At 43.2% G+C, this 16,681-nt stretch overlaps 1 protein-coding gene across 2 annotated transcripts in view; it reads right to left on the bottom strand.

The window, feature by feature from the left end:
* The window catches only part of LOC114669399 (gastrula zinc finger protein XlCGF26.1-like), a 43,789-nt gene that overhangs the window by 17,095 nt on the left and 10,013 nt on the right, over positions 1–16,681 (bottom strand). The window contains exons 1-2 of one of the 2 annotated variants that reach the window (XM_028825613.2): positions 12,245–12,330; positions 5,295–5,730 (exon numbers count right to left, since the gene is read on the bottom strand). In XM_028825613.2, coding sequence (XP_028681446.1) covers positions 5,295–5,691 — 397 coding nt within the window. In that variant the 5' untranslated portion in view covers positions 5,692–5,730; positions 12,245–12,330. Of the gene's footprint in view, positions 1–5,294; positions 5,731–12,244; positions 12,331–16,681 lie in introns of those variants that run through there. The other variant, XM_028825614.2, reaches the window with a different exon arrangement.

Consider the following 16,681-nt stretch of genomic DNA (forward strand, 5'->3'; position numbering starts at 1 on the left):
GAGGGGCTGCCACAACGGTAAAGTAGCTTTACCACCTTTGCAGAAGCCACCTGTGTCTTTACAACAGCAAACATCAGAAGGTAAAAATGATCGTGAACACATTCAAGAATACAACTCTTCTCTAGTGTTTGCTTCCATGGGTGCACAGATAACTCAACCTCCTGGCCACGGACCATACTGTTTTAAAATACACGGGCAAATGTATCACCAAATCTCTCCACTATACGCTAACGCTTCTACCTCTCCAGGATATGGACAGTTGTATGTTTTTGACACAGCGCAAGATACTGAAGTACACTTACAAAATAAAGCAAACTCTGCATGCAGCGAAAATGTACTTCTCCAGCTAGATTCCATGCTCAGAACCATCAAACCCTTTGCTAAATCATACAAACACATGGATGAAATCGCTCAGTTCAATCCAACAGCATCTGTACGAATGGTTTTCAAGGAAACCCCTAGGCAGGATTTACGACGATACAATGCCCCGACATGTCACGCCAATGTTGCAGCAATTTTTGTTGGAGAAGATGGCGAACCGCCTGCCAAAAGGGACATTTGCATCTATCCCATTGGCAACTCCTGTAAACAGATTTCCACGCTTAACATGAATTGCGATCCTATGGTTTACCCACTTTTATTCCCTTACGGAGACATTGGCTGGCACAAAGATTTACAACATGTTCCCAGTAAAAGAAGTGCCAAGCGAATAAGGCCACTCAATGCCAATTTTACGCGTACATATTAGCAACGAGGAATACATTTAGTATTTTGCACTCCAGCAGCAAATTATTCCAACAGTACGTCGTAGACGCGTATGTTAAAACAGAGGGCGCGCGTCTCAGCTGTCTCAGATTACATCAACAAGATCTGCACGTTGAACTATCAGACGCACTGCAAGCAAACGCTGAAAATAACAACATACGTGTAGGCAAAATGATAGGATTATCGTCCACATTTCCAGGAAGTCCAAGATACATGCAACAAAACTATCAGGATGCCATGGCCATAGTACGTAAATTTGGAAAGCCTGATTTATTTATCACTTTCACATGTAATCCTGCTTGGCCGGAATTTCTACATGCACTGTCAGATACCCAAAGACCGAAGCACAGACCTGAGATTGTAGTACGAGTCTTTTGGATTAAGGTGCAGGAATTACTTAGAGACATTCTACAACAACATCTTTTTGAGGTTGTTATTACACCGCCATATGCTACGGCAGGTGTCGGCTAGTTAACAATAATCATACTAATTAGGATTATCAGACGTCCAGAATAAAAAAAAAAACAAGCCATACACTGCAGCTTCCTAACATCCAATCAGTATCCTCGGAAACTCACAGCCAGCACTGAGAGGTGGCTTGCTGGGACAGACAGTGTGCGAGTGTGTTGGGCAGACTGCTCCGCAAACATTAGCTGAGAAAAAAGGAACACGTTAATGACATCACCTCGCCTTTTTCGTCAGGTTTTTAAAGTTTAATTTGCCAGATTGCCTACAAAACTGTTATTGCAGCGGCGCAGTTTGGGGTTTTTTCCATTGTAGTCGAGTCGCTGTGGAAAAACATTGGAGGAACTTAATTTTGTGGGTACTTAAAAAGGAGGGACAGGTTCACCTGCATGCTAGAATGCAGCGTCAAGTTTTGTACCTTGTGAAAGACGACTCTCCTGTGTCTAAACTGTAAAAGATTAAGATCTACTCTAGCGTTAATGTAAGCATTACTTTAAAACAATCACCCTGAAGTATACAGCAGTCTCTCGATATTTCAGGGCTCACCTGCGTTACAAAGCGTTGCACTGTGGAACAGCTGGTGCTGCATCTCTTAAAAGTCCATCCGCACCACACTTTAGACAGAAAGCCCTTTATATCACCCAGCGTCACCAGTTTTTATTACTGCCGGTGGTTGTCCTGTTTTTCTTTACCACATATCTAGTCAACCTAATAATAATTTGTTAATTTTTATTATAATACAAATAAATGTTTGTAAACTTTTTTTTTTTTTCAGCTGAATAACTCTCTCAGTGAGCCCCCAATCTACAGAAATAACTGCCCCCTCCAGTATTGGAAAAGCTACGCAGCCCACTTCCCAACCTTGGCCAAGGCAGCGATCAAGTACCTACCTATCGGCACCGTGGACCAGTGCGGACAGTGAACGTCTTTTTTCAGTTGTGTCAAATATAGTAAACTAGCAAAATACCCGCGCTTCGCAGCGGCCAAGTACTGCTTTAAAATTTTTATTAAGAAGAAAAGTAAACCTTCTGAAACTGAGGGAAAATATAGCAATAATTATTTGTTAAGGATCTCTTTTTATACCACGTTGTCAGTTCGGCCCTCCGGTTGTAATATGACCAAGCTGTGCGCTGAGCTTGGTCATATAACGTATAGTTGGCCATGTGAAAAGCAATCTTGCCTCAAATCAATGCCAACCTTTTGTAGGGTCTGTCCCTGAGACTTATTAAATGTCATTGTGAAGCAGAGCCTTACTGGAAATTGGAGGCATTTGAATTGAAATGGGTTTCAACGATAACTTTGTATCTAGTTTTTGAGAGTTTAAACATTCATAAACATCAAAGTGTCCACTACTCAAATTGTCGCCTGTGAATCTAAGATGTTTAAGATGCATTGGCGGTTGTCCAAAGGTGTAAAATATTTGGCCATGTTGGTACACTTGAAAGCGACAACCGAACAATTCAGCGGTAGCCATCAACTCACATGCAGAACCATAGGTGAAGGGCTTAAGCATTTCACTCTTCTAGTGCTCCTGTGTAGTAGAATTATCTCCTGTACCGTCATCAGTCCACACCTTGAACCTGTCCCAGTCATTCAATACATAAGACACAATGTTCCTCAAGAGGGATATCAAGAGTGAGCCTGATATGGCCGTGCAATATGTAACACAGAGAATGGAAAAGGCAGGCACCATCTCCGGGCATGGAAACCACTCGGTAAGTGACAGTTCTTGGATCGATGGTGATCACCTCGATAGACATGTTAATGGGGGTACGGTTGGAACGATAAAGGAAATGGGTACCTGAACAATGTAAACTAAGTCTAAAATACCTACACAATAAATATAATCGTAATAAACGAACAATAAAACAGCGGAGAAGCCGTGGATTAAATAAAAAGGGTGCAGTTATCAGCAGGGAGACGTGAATACCGTGGCGAAGCAAGGAAGGGAATGAAGAGACCGAAGCGACGGACGGCCTTATATAGGCAGGCAGCCAACTACGTGGGAGACGTGGGGATGGGGGACCCAAAGCCGCCTCACACAGTGACTGAGCTGCAGGCTGTGGATGTATATATGTACGTAAGTAGGATTCAGTTAGCGTTGGGAACCCATGTACCAAATTTCTTGAAGATGGGCCCATAAGTAACAAAGACCGTTGGAAAGTTCAATATGGCGGACGACAGTGGCTTCATACCAACGAAATAAGTATGTACATCGGTTTCGGTTAGCGCAGGGAAGCCACCTACTAAATTTCGTGAAGATGGGGCCATAAATAAGGAAGTTTAACATGGCAGACGTTGTCGACCATTATGACCATTACGCGTAGAATTTCGAAATGAAACCTGCTTAACTTTTGTAAGTAAGCTGTAAGGAATGAGCCTGACAAATATCAGCCTTCTACCTACATGGGAAGTTGGAGAATTAGTGATGAGTGAGTCAGTGAGGGCTTTGCCTTTTATTAGTATAGATATGAAAAGAGAAACAGACTTCCTGGACAAAAGGCAGAAATGTTTCTTTTTGTTAAGAAAAACCTAACATTTGTGCTTTTAAAGAAGCCGACTTAAGCCCAGGGTTACTGGCCTCATTGGGCCTTTTATTTTAGTGTTACTTAACGTAATCTATATCAAAGTATATGCATTCACATTTTCTACTAATATACCCAATGCCATGGTGTTACCCAGACTGTGCATGTTAAGCTGATTTTTTGTATTTCTTCTATAGAGACGGGCCATATCTTGCTCTTTTTCTCCCACAGAAAGTGCTGGTTGCCTATATCTGTAGCAAAGAAGAGCGTAAAAGTCAGCAAATTAATAAAAATAAGTTCATCTTCGTTTCACATGCTACTGTTGTTTCTTTGATAATATAGAATACATTTTCAGCATAACTAAAACATTCAAACCTGAGTAAAAAAAAAAAAAAAATCGGCCATCGGTATCGCCCAGAATTTCCATATCGGTGCATCACTAATATTGAACAATTATTATAAAAGTAAAGTTGAATACATCAATCTCTGCAGCTGCATGAATAAAAGGTAAAGTACCACTTCTGTTTAGCGGAAATGACCCAAAAGTTTATAGAAATGGACGTTTTGTACCCAAGGCTCATATGCAAAATTTGGTTGGCCGAAGTGAAAGCGTACTCGAGTTATCGTGTTTACATACTGTCGCAGGCGGCTGGGGGGATCGACCCAGAGGAGGGCTTACGCCTTCCCCAGACCACGTGGGGGCGCCCGCCCTGGCGGCTGTGGGGACCACGGGTACAGAGCTTGGAAACTCATCCCTGTAGGGGCCCGTGGTCACCGCCAGGGGGCGCCCGAATGCCTTGGGAGCCCAGGACCTCAGCACTTCTGGGGTTGAAGAGGATCGGGGACACCCGGAGTGCTTCCGGGTATACAGCCGGCACTTCCGCCACACTGGGGAGTGCCGGCAGAAGATTGTGGGAGGCACCTGGAGCACATCCCGGTGGTCATAAAAGGGGCCGCCTCCCTTCATTCAGGACTGGAGTCGGGTGGAAGAGGACGAGGTCTGGGAGGAGGCAAAGAGGCAGCCTGAAGAAGAGAAGGCATTGTGTGGCGTGGCCAGGACTTGGGAGCACTAATTGTAAATAATGCAACCTGTAAATAAACGTGTGTGAGGTGATTTGAACGTGTCTGCCTGTCTGTCTGTGTCCGGGTGATGTTCCACAATACACATACAGAAGCAATTCCAAAAATGGTATTTTCAGACTTAGGGAGGTCTAAATCTTCAAAATGTCGACATCGAATCTTTGGATGATTTCAGTATTTTCCCTACACTTTGTAAACGAGAAAGTAAAAAGAAAAATGTAACTTTTTGAAATCCCTACAAGGACTCAGTTGTATTTCAGTTTGTAAAATGAGGTCAACCTTCTCACTTTGTTTTATTTTCCCTCAAGAACAAGTGAAAGTGATTGCTATGTTAAAATAATTCAATAAATCATAAATTGTCCACAAGTTTTTTTTTTTTTTTTGGCCGTAACGCCCAGTCCCAGCGAGTCTGCTGACTTTCTGTAGCCCCCGTACGTTTCCTTTAAGTGCCTTACTTACCTTCTCCAAACTGATCTGTACATGACGGCTGAGAGCAAATGTCTGACTTCACGCTGACAGGATGGTCCAGGAAAGCGCAGTTTCTACTCTGAGTGGAGACAAATCCTGGCCCACCTCCATCTTGACCTTCAGACTGAAAGGTGGCCTCTAACTGCTGGTTTTCTTCCTTGATCCAGTGTGTACTTTTATATTTTTCCATGTCAATGATAACAACCTTCAGGTCACTCTCTTCCTTAATGCCCACTGTCCAATGCCCATAATCCTCCTCCTTAATGCAAGGACGCTCGTCTTCAGGGTGGACATACTCCCATTCACTGTCCTCCTTCTCCTTAATATTTACAGCCCTTTGCTCCATGGCACTCATGTCCATCTGGCACGTCTCCTCCATCACGTCCATCTAACGGTTACAAGAGAAGGTAGGGCCGCTTCTTCCCCTCTGTGGAAACAAAAGGATGACATTCAATTAAAGATGAACCCAAAGAGACCTGAACACAATGCACCTTCGTGATCTGGCTGCTGCTCCTCCTCAGTTACTGTAATTGTAGTTGGACACACTGGAGTCACTGAACTGTCACAGTCTGGCTCGAGACAGTGACTTTAAAATGAGTTCATCAAGACCATGGGGACACAGTTGGAAACTTGTGAAGGGGAAATTTCGCACAAACATTAGGAAGTTTTTCTTTACACAAAGAATGATAGACACTTGGGATAACAAGAGACTAAGTCGTGTGGTGGACAGGAGGACTTTAATGACTTTCAAAACTCGACTTGATGTTTTCTGGAAGAAATAAGTGGAGAGGACTTGTGAGCTTTGTTGGGCTGAATGGCCTGTTCTCGTCCAGAGTGTTCTAATGTTCTAAAAAGAGGACAGATGACATGTTGGTAGCTCCAGCCACCCGTAACACGTCAACAACAGTGAGTAGAGCCGTCTCAGTGGAATGGCCGCTCTTGAAGCCTGACTTACTAGGATCAAGATGAAGGTTCTACAGAGCAACGAAAGAGACTTGTTTTTGAGGTGACACTTTAAAGGAGAGAAGAGAGATGGGTCAGTAATTAAGTACTTCAGATGGGTGAAATGTGGGCTTCTTGAGAAGGGGAGTTATTGGGGCCTGTTTGAACATCGTAGTAAAAGTGCAATCAGCTTTGGTCTATGTGAAGAGATGTGTGATGGTGTTCTGTCCGGAGTCAATTTCTGTCCATTCTCAGAAAATACAAGAAAGAACGCGGACAGAACTCGCCATGGTGATCATGTGGACGATGTGGCTGTACGTCTGGACTCGTTGCTCGTCTGTGGCAATGACGGAGGGTCAAAGTCTTTACCCTAAAACCCTCATTGGATGTTCAGCGACTCTGCCTGCTACAGGAACTTCACAACACAGTCCAGTTTATAACTGGTAAAGGTGTATGGGCATATTGGAGCGAGCAGGAATACGGTGGACTCCACTTAAGTGCACGTCAGTTGAGCGCACACTCCACTTAGCTGCACGGTCCTTATTTGTATAAAGTCAAGTAAATGGGCAATAACTTCAGATAAGCACACGTACATCATTGATCCCACTGCTATTCTCTCCGGTTAACTGCACTGTCTCTTCACGTCCACTAGTCAAACAACGATATTGACTGACACGCTCAAACGACGTAATCAGTGAGCGACAATGTAAGTAGCCCGGCTCTTGTGACCGGCTGAAGGCGGATCGTTCAGGTGCTGATGTCCAATCTCACTACTGTACTGGGGGTCTGACAGTTTACAGTGCAGTTACTGGGTGAACACTGTAGTCAGTTTAGCAGCGTGTTCTTATGGACGTGTAAATGTCGTCTCAGAACTCCCAATGCATTAAACAAAAGTCTGTTAGCAACGAATGACATTACGGATCAGCCTTACAACTCAACTGTGATAAGTTAGCTGTCGTGACTTTTGACTACCGTGTAGACTTCATCATCCCATGCACAGAAATCATTGTCTCTTGCTGAACGTGTTTTTGCACAATAATCACTGCACTATTGCACCTTAACACTTAATTTAACTTTTTTCACTTCATTTTACTTATTTATTATGTTCTATTATACTGTTATCTTTCAATCTGGGACTTTTTTTGCTAATCTCACCGATTCTTCTAACTTTGCACAGTTTTGATAGGCGGATCAGGATGCATTTCACTGCGTGTTGTCCTGTATAACTATGCATGTGACAAATAACGAATCTTGAGTCTTAAACAGACTTGACAACAAGGAGAGTCAGGTCTCTGTTGCGAAACATTACAGCGTTCATCCTAGCCAGATTTCTCGAATTTACAAGAACAAGGAATGGATATTGCAAGACAGAAAATCAAAAAAGAATTGGGAAGGCTAAAGATGTACAGGTACAGTACATGTGTATCTGAACAGTTAATGTGGATGTACGTATTATCTACGTCTCCACTCTATTCTTCACTGTTGTCTATTTTATTGTGTTTGACTGGGCTAGTAGGTGGGTTAACTGAATGGTCAACCTTCAGGACTGACATGTTGCACTCCTATTAAGCGCACGGTGCGATCTCCTCCAGAGGCCGTGCACTTAAACAGAGTCGACTGTAACTGAGCAGTCAGCGAGTATTTCCTGTTTCACGGGGTTATAAATATGTGGGGACGTCTGCAGCCGGACCCTTCTTAACTCCCTTTGTCATCCTTCTGAATGGCACAGATCAAAGAACACAGTAATGATGTGTGACAAAATGTTGATTGGCACAAATGAGGAAATACACAGCTGTAAGTAAATGGTTGAAAATTTAGATTTCACCATCAGGGCAATCATTAGGATGTTTAAAGGAACTAGAAATGTTAAGGATGTGTGTCAATACTGACCCTACCTTCACTGAGGAGGATGGTTTAAGCGACCAAAGAATCTCCAAGATTCACAGTTGGAGACGTCAGTTTGGCCTTGGGGTCAGAAAGTCTCTAAAAAGTCCCTTTGATCAGACGCCACCTACACAACCACAAGTCACTTGGAAGCATAGCCAGAAAATGAAAAGGATACAGACAGCCACAGTCTGCCAGGCGTTACTGGAACCTTCAAGATGGCTGCGCTCTAGATGGAAGTTTGGCGTAGAGGGAATGATAGACATGCAGAAGAATACCATGTGCCCACTCTGAAATATGGTGGTGGATTGTTGAAGTTGTGGGCCTGTTCATCTGCCAAAAGCCCCAGACAACGTGTTTGGATTCCATGATACTGGGTATCCTTCGATCATCATTAGATAAAAAAAAAATCAAAAGCTTGATTTGGGCCATGGATGGATCTTCCAGCAGGATAACAATCCAAAGTACACCACAAAATCAACTCCAAAGCCATCCAGCAACCACAAAACCAACGTTCTGCCACTGCCATCAAAGTCTCCAGCTCACCACGCAATGGGGTTTTGGTCAGAAGAGGAAATTCCACAGGTGTGGACCGGAGAATGTGAAAGATCTGGAGAGACACTGGCATAGAGGAATGGCCTCCGATCACCTGCCATGTACTCTCCAACCTCAGTCAGTATCAGAGGAGAAGACTCAGAGCTGCTGTATTAACTGGGCAAAGTGGCACTGCACAAACAATTAAAATGAAGAATTGGGACACACATATTTGGGGGAAAAAAATTATTACAATGAAAATGTACTTTTCCTTTCAATTATCCATCCATCCATTATCCAACCCGCTGAATCCGAACACAGGGTCACAGGGGTCTGCTGGAGCCAATCCCAGCCAACACAGGGCACAAGGCAGGAACCAATCCCGGGCAGGGTGCCAACCCACCGCAGTCCTTTCAATTATTTAACGTTAATTAAAGATTGGATTTTTGTTCATATTTTGAATGAAACATCTGAAGGACAAACAATAAAGACGTTTTTCTCACAGCCCATTTAGCACTTATTTACCCAGTGTGTCAGCATTAGTAGAGGGCACTAATGAGAGAAAGAGAGAGGAATCATAAGGAGGATGAAATAAGTGCAACAGAGAAAACCAAAATGAAAAGACTCAAAGTACCAGGGGCTTGTAATGAACACGTATGGCACAACAGATCTGGAGACCATGCCAGGGCACATTGAGCACCGACAAGGGGGTCAGGTGGAGTCTCTCTCACAAACGCCCTCTCAGTACATTAGCTCACGACACTTTGGAGATGCACTCGTATAATCAAATGATTTTTATTGTTGTTGCTGAGAGACATACTGCAAGAATTAAGTGCCGAGCATACAAGGAGGACGATGGTATTGGACAAGACTGACATTAACCCTGGAACAAATACAGAGCAGACACACCAAGGTGCTCACCCAGTGTCTGTTTAATCGACATGGGACTCTCCCAGTTAAATGAGCCCAATTATCGAATATGGGCATCTGCCACACCATTTGAACTTGGCATCAAGTAGTTGTTCCGCCAATCCCCAAAGACAGACCCTTTACTAACAACAGCACCCATATATAAACCAAGAAACAATTTTTGGCCCCCCAAACATAAACCTAGGGGGCATTTTCCAAAATATACAAAGCAACATTTTGACTCATCAACATAGTAAAAATAATAATAATAATAATAATAATAATAATACATTTTATTTATACAAGGCGCCTTTCAGGGAACTCAAGGACACCGAACAACAATAAATAAATAAATAAATGACTTAAGTCTCATCAATAGTAGAGAATCCAAAAATATCAGAGCAAAAACTTTTAACGTTTTACACCTGGATGGCCAAGAGGAGGGTACCAAAGTGACTATTTTGAATTATTTGTTTAAAAGGATTTAACGGAAACCAAAGTGTCCAACAGTGTAAATAATGAACGTTTATAATGATTAAGACAAGTCTGTATCAGGATTTCTAAACAAACATTGAATTGATATTTATTTATAACTAGTCTGGCAGGCAGTGCAGCATACTGGTAAAGGCTTTGGACTTCAAACCCTGAAGCTGTGGGTTCAAATCCGGCCACTGAGACTGTGTGAGCACGAGCAAGTCACTTCATGTGCCTGAGCTACAACTGGAAAAAGAAAAACGTAACCCAGTGTATCTCAGATGTTGTAAGTACGAATGAGACCTTCTGATGACTGTCCAGCTGGATTGGATTGGATTGGATAAGATAGATAGATAGATAGATAGATAGATAGATAGATAGATAGATAGATAGATAGATAGATAGATAGATAGATAGATAGATAGATAGATAGATAGATAGATTCTCAGGTTGGAGAGATCTGTTAATATTTGACACTAAAGATGTCCCACATAAAAGTTTCAGAATCCGGTTTCTTTGCTAGTGTATATAAACGCAGGTAACTTCACTTTCTACCTGAAGAAGGGGCCTGAGTGGCCATGAAAGCCTGCATGTTGTAATCTGCTCAGCTCACCAACAAAAGGAGTCACTTTGCTTCACTTCTCACTGCTTCCAGGGACAAGTCTCACTGGCAGTTGGGGACAAACTAACTCACCTCACACAAAGAACTAATCTGACCTTTTGTTTTAGAAATGCACAAATATTAAGGATGAATACTTTTCTAACATCACCAGACGCTAAACTTTTCACAAGAGTATAAGAAGCAACAAGCCGAGTTAAATTAAAGGTTGACAACAAATCAAAAATTCAGTGTCCACTGCAGCACGCCCAGAAAGTTAGTTAACATCCCCAATTCGAATTCATATTTCTATACTAAGACACATTGCAGAAACTTTTAAAATAAAGAAATGCTGCTTAAAATAGGCAGATGATAAATGAAAGAAGGATGCACAGGAAGAACAGTTACAGTGGATTCAGATGAACTAAAATGAACTATCAAATGATCTCAAAATATTTTTGAAGCAATGACTCCCATTCCAAAATAACAGTAAGGACAGAACATAACTGCATGTGTTAGCAGAGCACAGATTAGTGAAGGGTACGCAATTAAGTCATGAAATTCAAGACTGAGCCTAAACAGAACAATCGGTAAGAAAACCAACAAGGTGTCAGCGAGCTCTCCTTCGCCTGCCCAGTCACATTTGAAGTGTGTGTGTGTGTGTCTTTATTGTACAGTGGATATATAAAAAGTCTAATTTTGGCAGGGGTGTGCTGACTTTTTATATCTGGAATTCAATTACAAATGTGCATGCTTTCACAGATTTCTAGAGGAATCACAGTCTGAGATGCCAGTCTGCTGCAGGGCACGGACACGCACACATACAGACTCCCAGTGGGCTGATCAAGGTAAGTTTAGTAGGTGGGAGCAGACTGGGACACCAGGACACCACTCCAACACGTGGACCGCGGGTGACAGTCACCTCCAGGAGGTGCGGAGGGACAGCGGCGTCACCCACCGCCCCACCACGTCACACCAGTCCGCAATGCACACTCCAGTGTATCAAAGGGCACGTCTGCTCTGCGCGTTACTATAGAAACGCAGGACGATTAGCACACAAACCATAAACGGCCGCTCTTCCCAAACACGCAGATTCCGGATGCTTCATTTCCTCCACAGCCGTTTGATTCACAGTAACGTCAGCTGCAGCGGACTAACCGCGGGCCGCTCGCCACTCCTTTCCTCCTCTTCATATTCTTTTCTCTTTCTTTCTCACTCACTTTTTACACTCACAAAGCCGACTCCATCCTCACGGACCCTCTTACCGGAAGGCTGAGCGCCAACTACGTGGCCACGGCGGACGGGATGAACAAAGAAAACCTGAACTCAAAGCGCGGTTTTTAAAAGGGAAGGCAACCTCCGCTATTCCAAGCGGTCAGAATATCCAAAGAGAGGGGCGACTGTGGCGGTGTGTTTGGGGGTAGAAACAGGACAGAAGAACGCAGGGTGAAAGCAGACGCGTAGCACAACTAGAGGGGAGAAAACGCGGGCTCGCTGGTGGGTTTCGATCGGCACCCCAGAAAGAAAAGAGGAAAAAAAAGGCAAGCTGGGGATGGACAGGAATGTGCCGACCGATTCGACCCGCACTCCACTCACTTACCCCGGCCCGCTTATTTGCCTGATGCGACTCCTCGTAAAAATCCAAGCCCCAGCTGCACTGATCACATGATGAGGGCATTTCCGGAGTTCCCCCATTGTGACGTCCCGCTCCACGCTGTCAGGGGTTTCTTCGGCCGGCAGTTGTCCGAGGTGGCGCTCTAAGTCCGGGTGTTTGAGTTCCGCAGATCCGTCTGAGTTGTTTACACTATCTAAAGAGTAATATTCTTTGGACGTTACTACACGAATACTACTGTTGTCTACGGTTGAAAACGCACGGAAATAAAATAAATTGGCATGTTTTGTGGTAACGCCGAAATAGGCTACTTATTTGCATGTCTCGTTACATCTTAAATGCTGTGGTAATTTGCGTGTAGATGGCACCTCGTCTTTGACAACGTCTCACAATTCTAAAAAAAAAAAATACGCGTGTCCTAGTATGTGTGTGTGTGTGTGTGACTTAGAAATACAGGTGCTGGTCATAAAATTAGAATATCATGACAAAGTTGATTTATTTCAGTAATTCCATTCAAAAAGTGAAACTTGTATATTAGATTCATTCATTACACACAGACTGATGTTTAATCAAATGTTTATTTCTTTTAATGTTGATGATTATAACTGACAACTAATGAAAGTCCCAAATTCAGTATCTCAGAAAATTAGAATATTGTGAAAAGGTTCAATATTGAAGACACCTGGTGCCACACTCTAATTAGCTAATTAACTCAAAAGCCTTTAAATGGTCTCTCAGTCGAGTTCTGTAGGCTACACAATCATGGGGAAGACTGCTGACTTGACAGTTGTCCAAAAGACGACCATCGACACCTTGCACAAGGAGGGCAAGACACAAAAGGTCATTCCAGCTGCAACTGTTTTCTCTTCTCCCTCCAATGCTCTTTGTAATCAGATCCTTACGTTTTTTCTGGATAAGGTCACGAACATTAGATCCCAGATCTCCATTTCTTCTTCTGGCTCTGTTGATTTAGCCGTTCCTGTACACGGCTCCCTCACTAGCTTTGAACCCATTTCGCTCCCCCATCTGGAAAAAATCGTCGCCTCAATGAAGCCTTCAGGCTCTCCGGACGATGTGGTGCCGTCCAGACTGCTGAAAGATGTCTTTCCTGTGATTCGATATGATGTCTTAAAGATCATAACTAGTAGTCTATCTTCGGCTACAGTTCCTTGTGCTTTCAAACACGCAGTTGTACATCCAATCGTGAAAAAACCTGATCTTGACCCTGCCGTCTTCTCCAATCTACGTCCAATTTCCAAACTACCTTTCCTGTCAAAATTACTCGAAAAAGTAGTTTATGAGCAATTAATTCACCACCTACAGGACCATCAGGTAATGGACCTTTTTCAGTCAGGCTTTAGGCCCCAACACAGCACAGAAACCGCGCATTTACGTGTCCTAAATGATGTCCTTTTGGCATTGGACTCAGGACTCTACGTGATTATGGTTCTTCTCGATTTATCTGCTGCCTTCGACACAATCGACCACGACATCATGATCTCCCGACTCGAATCCTGGTTCAGGTCATATTTCTGCAACAGGACTCTTAGAGTCATGCTAGATGATTTTTCATCTGAATCAGTCCCACTCCCATGTGGTGTCCCCCAGGGTTCCATTTTGGGGCCACTACTTTTTTCAATTTACATCCTGCCTTTAGGTGCAATTTTTAGAAAACATGCAATCTCGTATCACTTATATGCTGATGACTGCCAAATTTATTTCTCCCTCAAGTCAACTGACTCCACTAAACCTCTTCACAACTGCTTATCTGACATTAAGGACTGGCTGGCTGTAAACTTCCTTCACCTGAACGATTCAAAAACCGAGGTCATTGTTTTTAGTCCCGACCGCAAACAGACCCTACCCCTTGACCTCGACTTTCTTCCCATTCCAGTAACTTCGTCTGTTTCCAATCTTGGAATCAAAATGGATATGGTCCTGAAAATGGATGCTCAAGTCAACAGCACAGTAAAATCCTGCTTTTTCCATCTCAGGCGAATTGCCAAACTCAAACCAATTCTGCCTTACCACCTCCTGGAATCAGTAATCCATGCATTCATTACGTCCCGGCTCGACTATTCTAATTCCTGCCTATATGGTATTAGTAAAGCCACTCTTTCGAGACTCCAATTGGTTCAAAATGCGGCTGCAAGACTTTTAACTGGAAGCAGCAGAAGCCAACACATTACACCGATTTTAAAAACCCTAAACTGGCTGCCGGTTAGCTTCAGAATTGATTTTAAGATACTCCTCTTAACCTATAAGGCACTAAATGGTCTAGCCCCTGCCTACTTGAGTGTCTTGCTCCATCGTCACAATCCCCCTCGTGTTCTTAGATCCGCAGATCAGCTGCTCCTAACCGTTCCCAAGGCACGTTTTAAAGCTCGTGGTGAAAGGGCTTTTTCCGTCTGTGCACCCAGGCTCTGGAACTCCTTACCTTTAGTGGTTAGGCAAGCCGCTTCAGTCGCCACATTCAAATCACACCTAAAAACGCACTTCTTCACATTGGCTTTTAATTCTTAACCTGTCTTATTTCCACTTGCTTTTTGCTATTTCTCTGTTTTATTGGGTCCCCTGACCTGTTTTTTAATGTCTCTGTTTTAATTCTCTCTTAATGTTTGTTTTTAATATTTTGCTTTTAGTCTTGCTTGTTTTAACTGTACAGCGCTTCGGTCAGTTGTAATGCTGTGTTTTTAAGCGCTTAACAAATAAAAATGGTATGGTATGGTAAGCACATTAATAGAGAGGCGAAGGGAAGGACAAGATGTGGTAGAAAAAAGTGGACAAGCAATAGGGATAACCGCACCCTGGAGAGGATTGTGAAATAAAACCCATTCAAAAATCTGGGGGAGATTAACAAAGAGTGGACTGCAGCTGGAGTCAGTGCTTCAAGAACCACCACACACAGACGTATGCAAGACATGGGTTTCAGCTGTCGCATTCCTTGTGTCAAGCCACTCTTGAACAAGAGACAGCGTCAGAAGCGTCTCGCCTTTGGACTGCTGCTGAGTGGTCCAAAGTTATGTTCTCTGATGAAAGTAAATTTTGCATTTCCTTTGGAAATCAAGGTACCAGAGTCTGGAGGAAGAGAGGAGAGGCACAGAATCCACGTTGCGTGAGGTCCAGTGTAAAGTTTCCACAGTCAGTAATGGTTTGGGGTGCCACGTCATCTGCTGGTGTTGGTCCATTGTGTTTTCTGAGGTCCAAGGTCAACACAGCCGTCTACCAGGAAGTTTTAGAGCACTTCATGCTTCCTGCTGCTGACGAACTTTATGGAGATGCAGGTTTTATTTTCCAACAGAACCTGGCACCTGCACACAGTGCCAAAGCTACCAGTGCCTGGTTTAAGGACCATGGTATCCCTGTTCTTGATTGGCCAGCAAACTCGCCTGACCTTAACCCCATAGAAAATCTATGGGGGATTGTGAAGAGGAAGATGCAATACGCCAGTCCCAACAATTCAGAAGAGCTGAAGGCCACTATCAGAGCAACATGGGCTCTCATAACACCTGAGCAGTGCCACAGACTGATCGACTCCATGCCACGCCGCATTGCTGCAGTAATCCAGGCCAAAGGAGCCCCAACTAAATACTGAGTGCTGTACATGCTCATACTTTTCATGTTCATACCTTTCAGTTGGCCAACATTTCTAAAAATCCTTTTTTTGCATTGGTCTTAATTGATATTCTAATTTTCCGAGATACTGAATTTGGGACTTTCATTAGTTGTCAGTTATAATCATCAACATTAAAAGAAATAAACATTTGAAATACATCAGTCTGTGTGTAATGAATGAATCTAATATACAAGTTTCACTTTTTGAATGGAATTACTGAAATAAATCAACTTTGTCATGATATTCTAATTTTATGACCAGCACCTGTACATTTTCCTGTGGCTCTCTAGTCATGGCGTGTGTGAACTACCGCTGATCTGACATGGCACATTATGTCCATTCTCAAGTGTCAGAATTCTGAAACGCTGTATAACAGGGAAGGCCTGTCCAGCAGACCCCCGTGACCCTGTAGTTAGGATACAGCGGGTTGGATAATGGATGGATGAATGGATTAAATAATTCCTCCCATATAAGTAACATTTCTCGGACTGCCTTCTTCCATCTCCGAAACATTTCTAGACTTTGTCCTGTTCTTACATAACACAGTACTGAAGTACTGATTAATGCCCAAGTCACCTCACGTATAGATTACTGTAATGCTCTTCTATCTGGTATCCCACAAAAATGTATCCATCGCTTACAACTTCTTCAAAATTCTGCTGCCAGGATAATAACCTGCTGTTCTAAATCCACTGAACATATCACACCGATTCTCTCTCAACTTCACTGGCTCCCTGTTAACTACAGAATTCAATACACAATACTGCTCTGAACATTTAAAGCTCTCCACAACCTCACTGATCTCCTCC

Source organism: Erpetoichthys calabaricus, chromosome 2 (assembly GCF_900747795.2).
Source record: "Erpetoichthys calabaricus chromosome 2, fErpCal1.3, whole genome shotgun sequence".
In the NCBI taxonomy this organism is placed as follows: domain Eukaryota; kingdom Metazoa; phylum Chordata; class Cladistia; order Polypteriformes; family Polypteridae; genus Erpetoichthys; species Erpetoichthys calabaricus.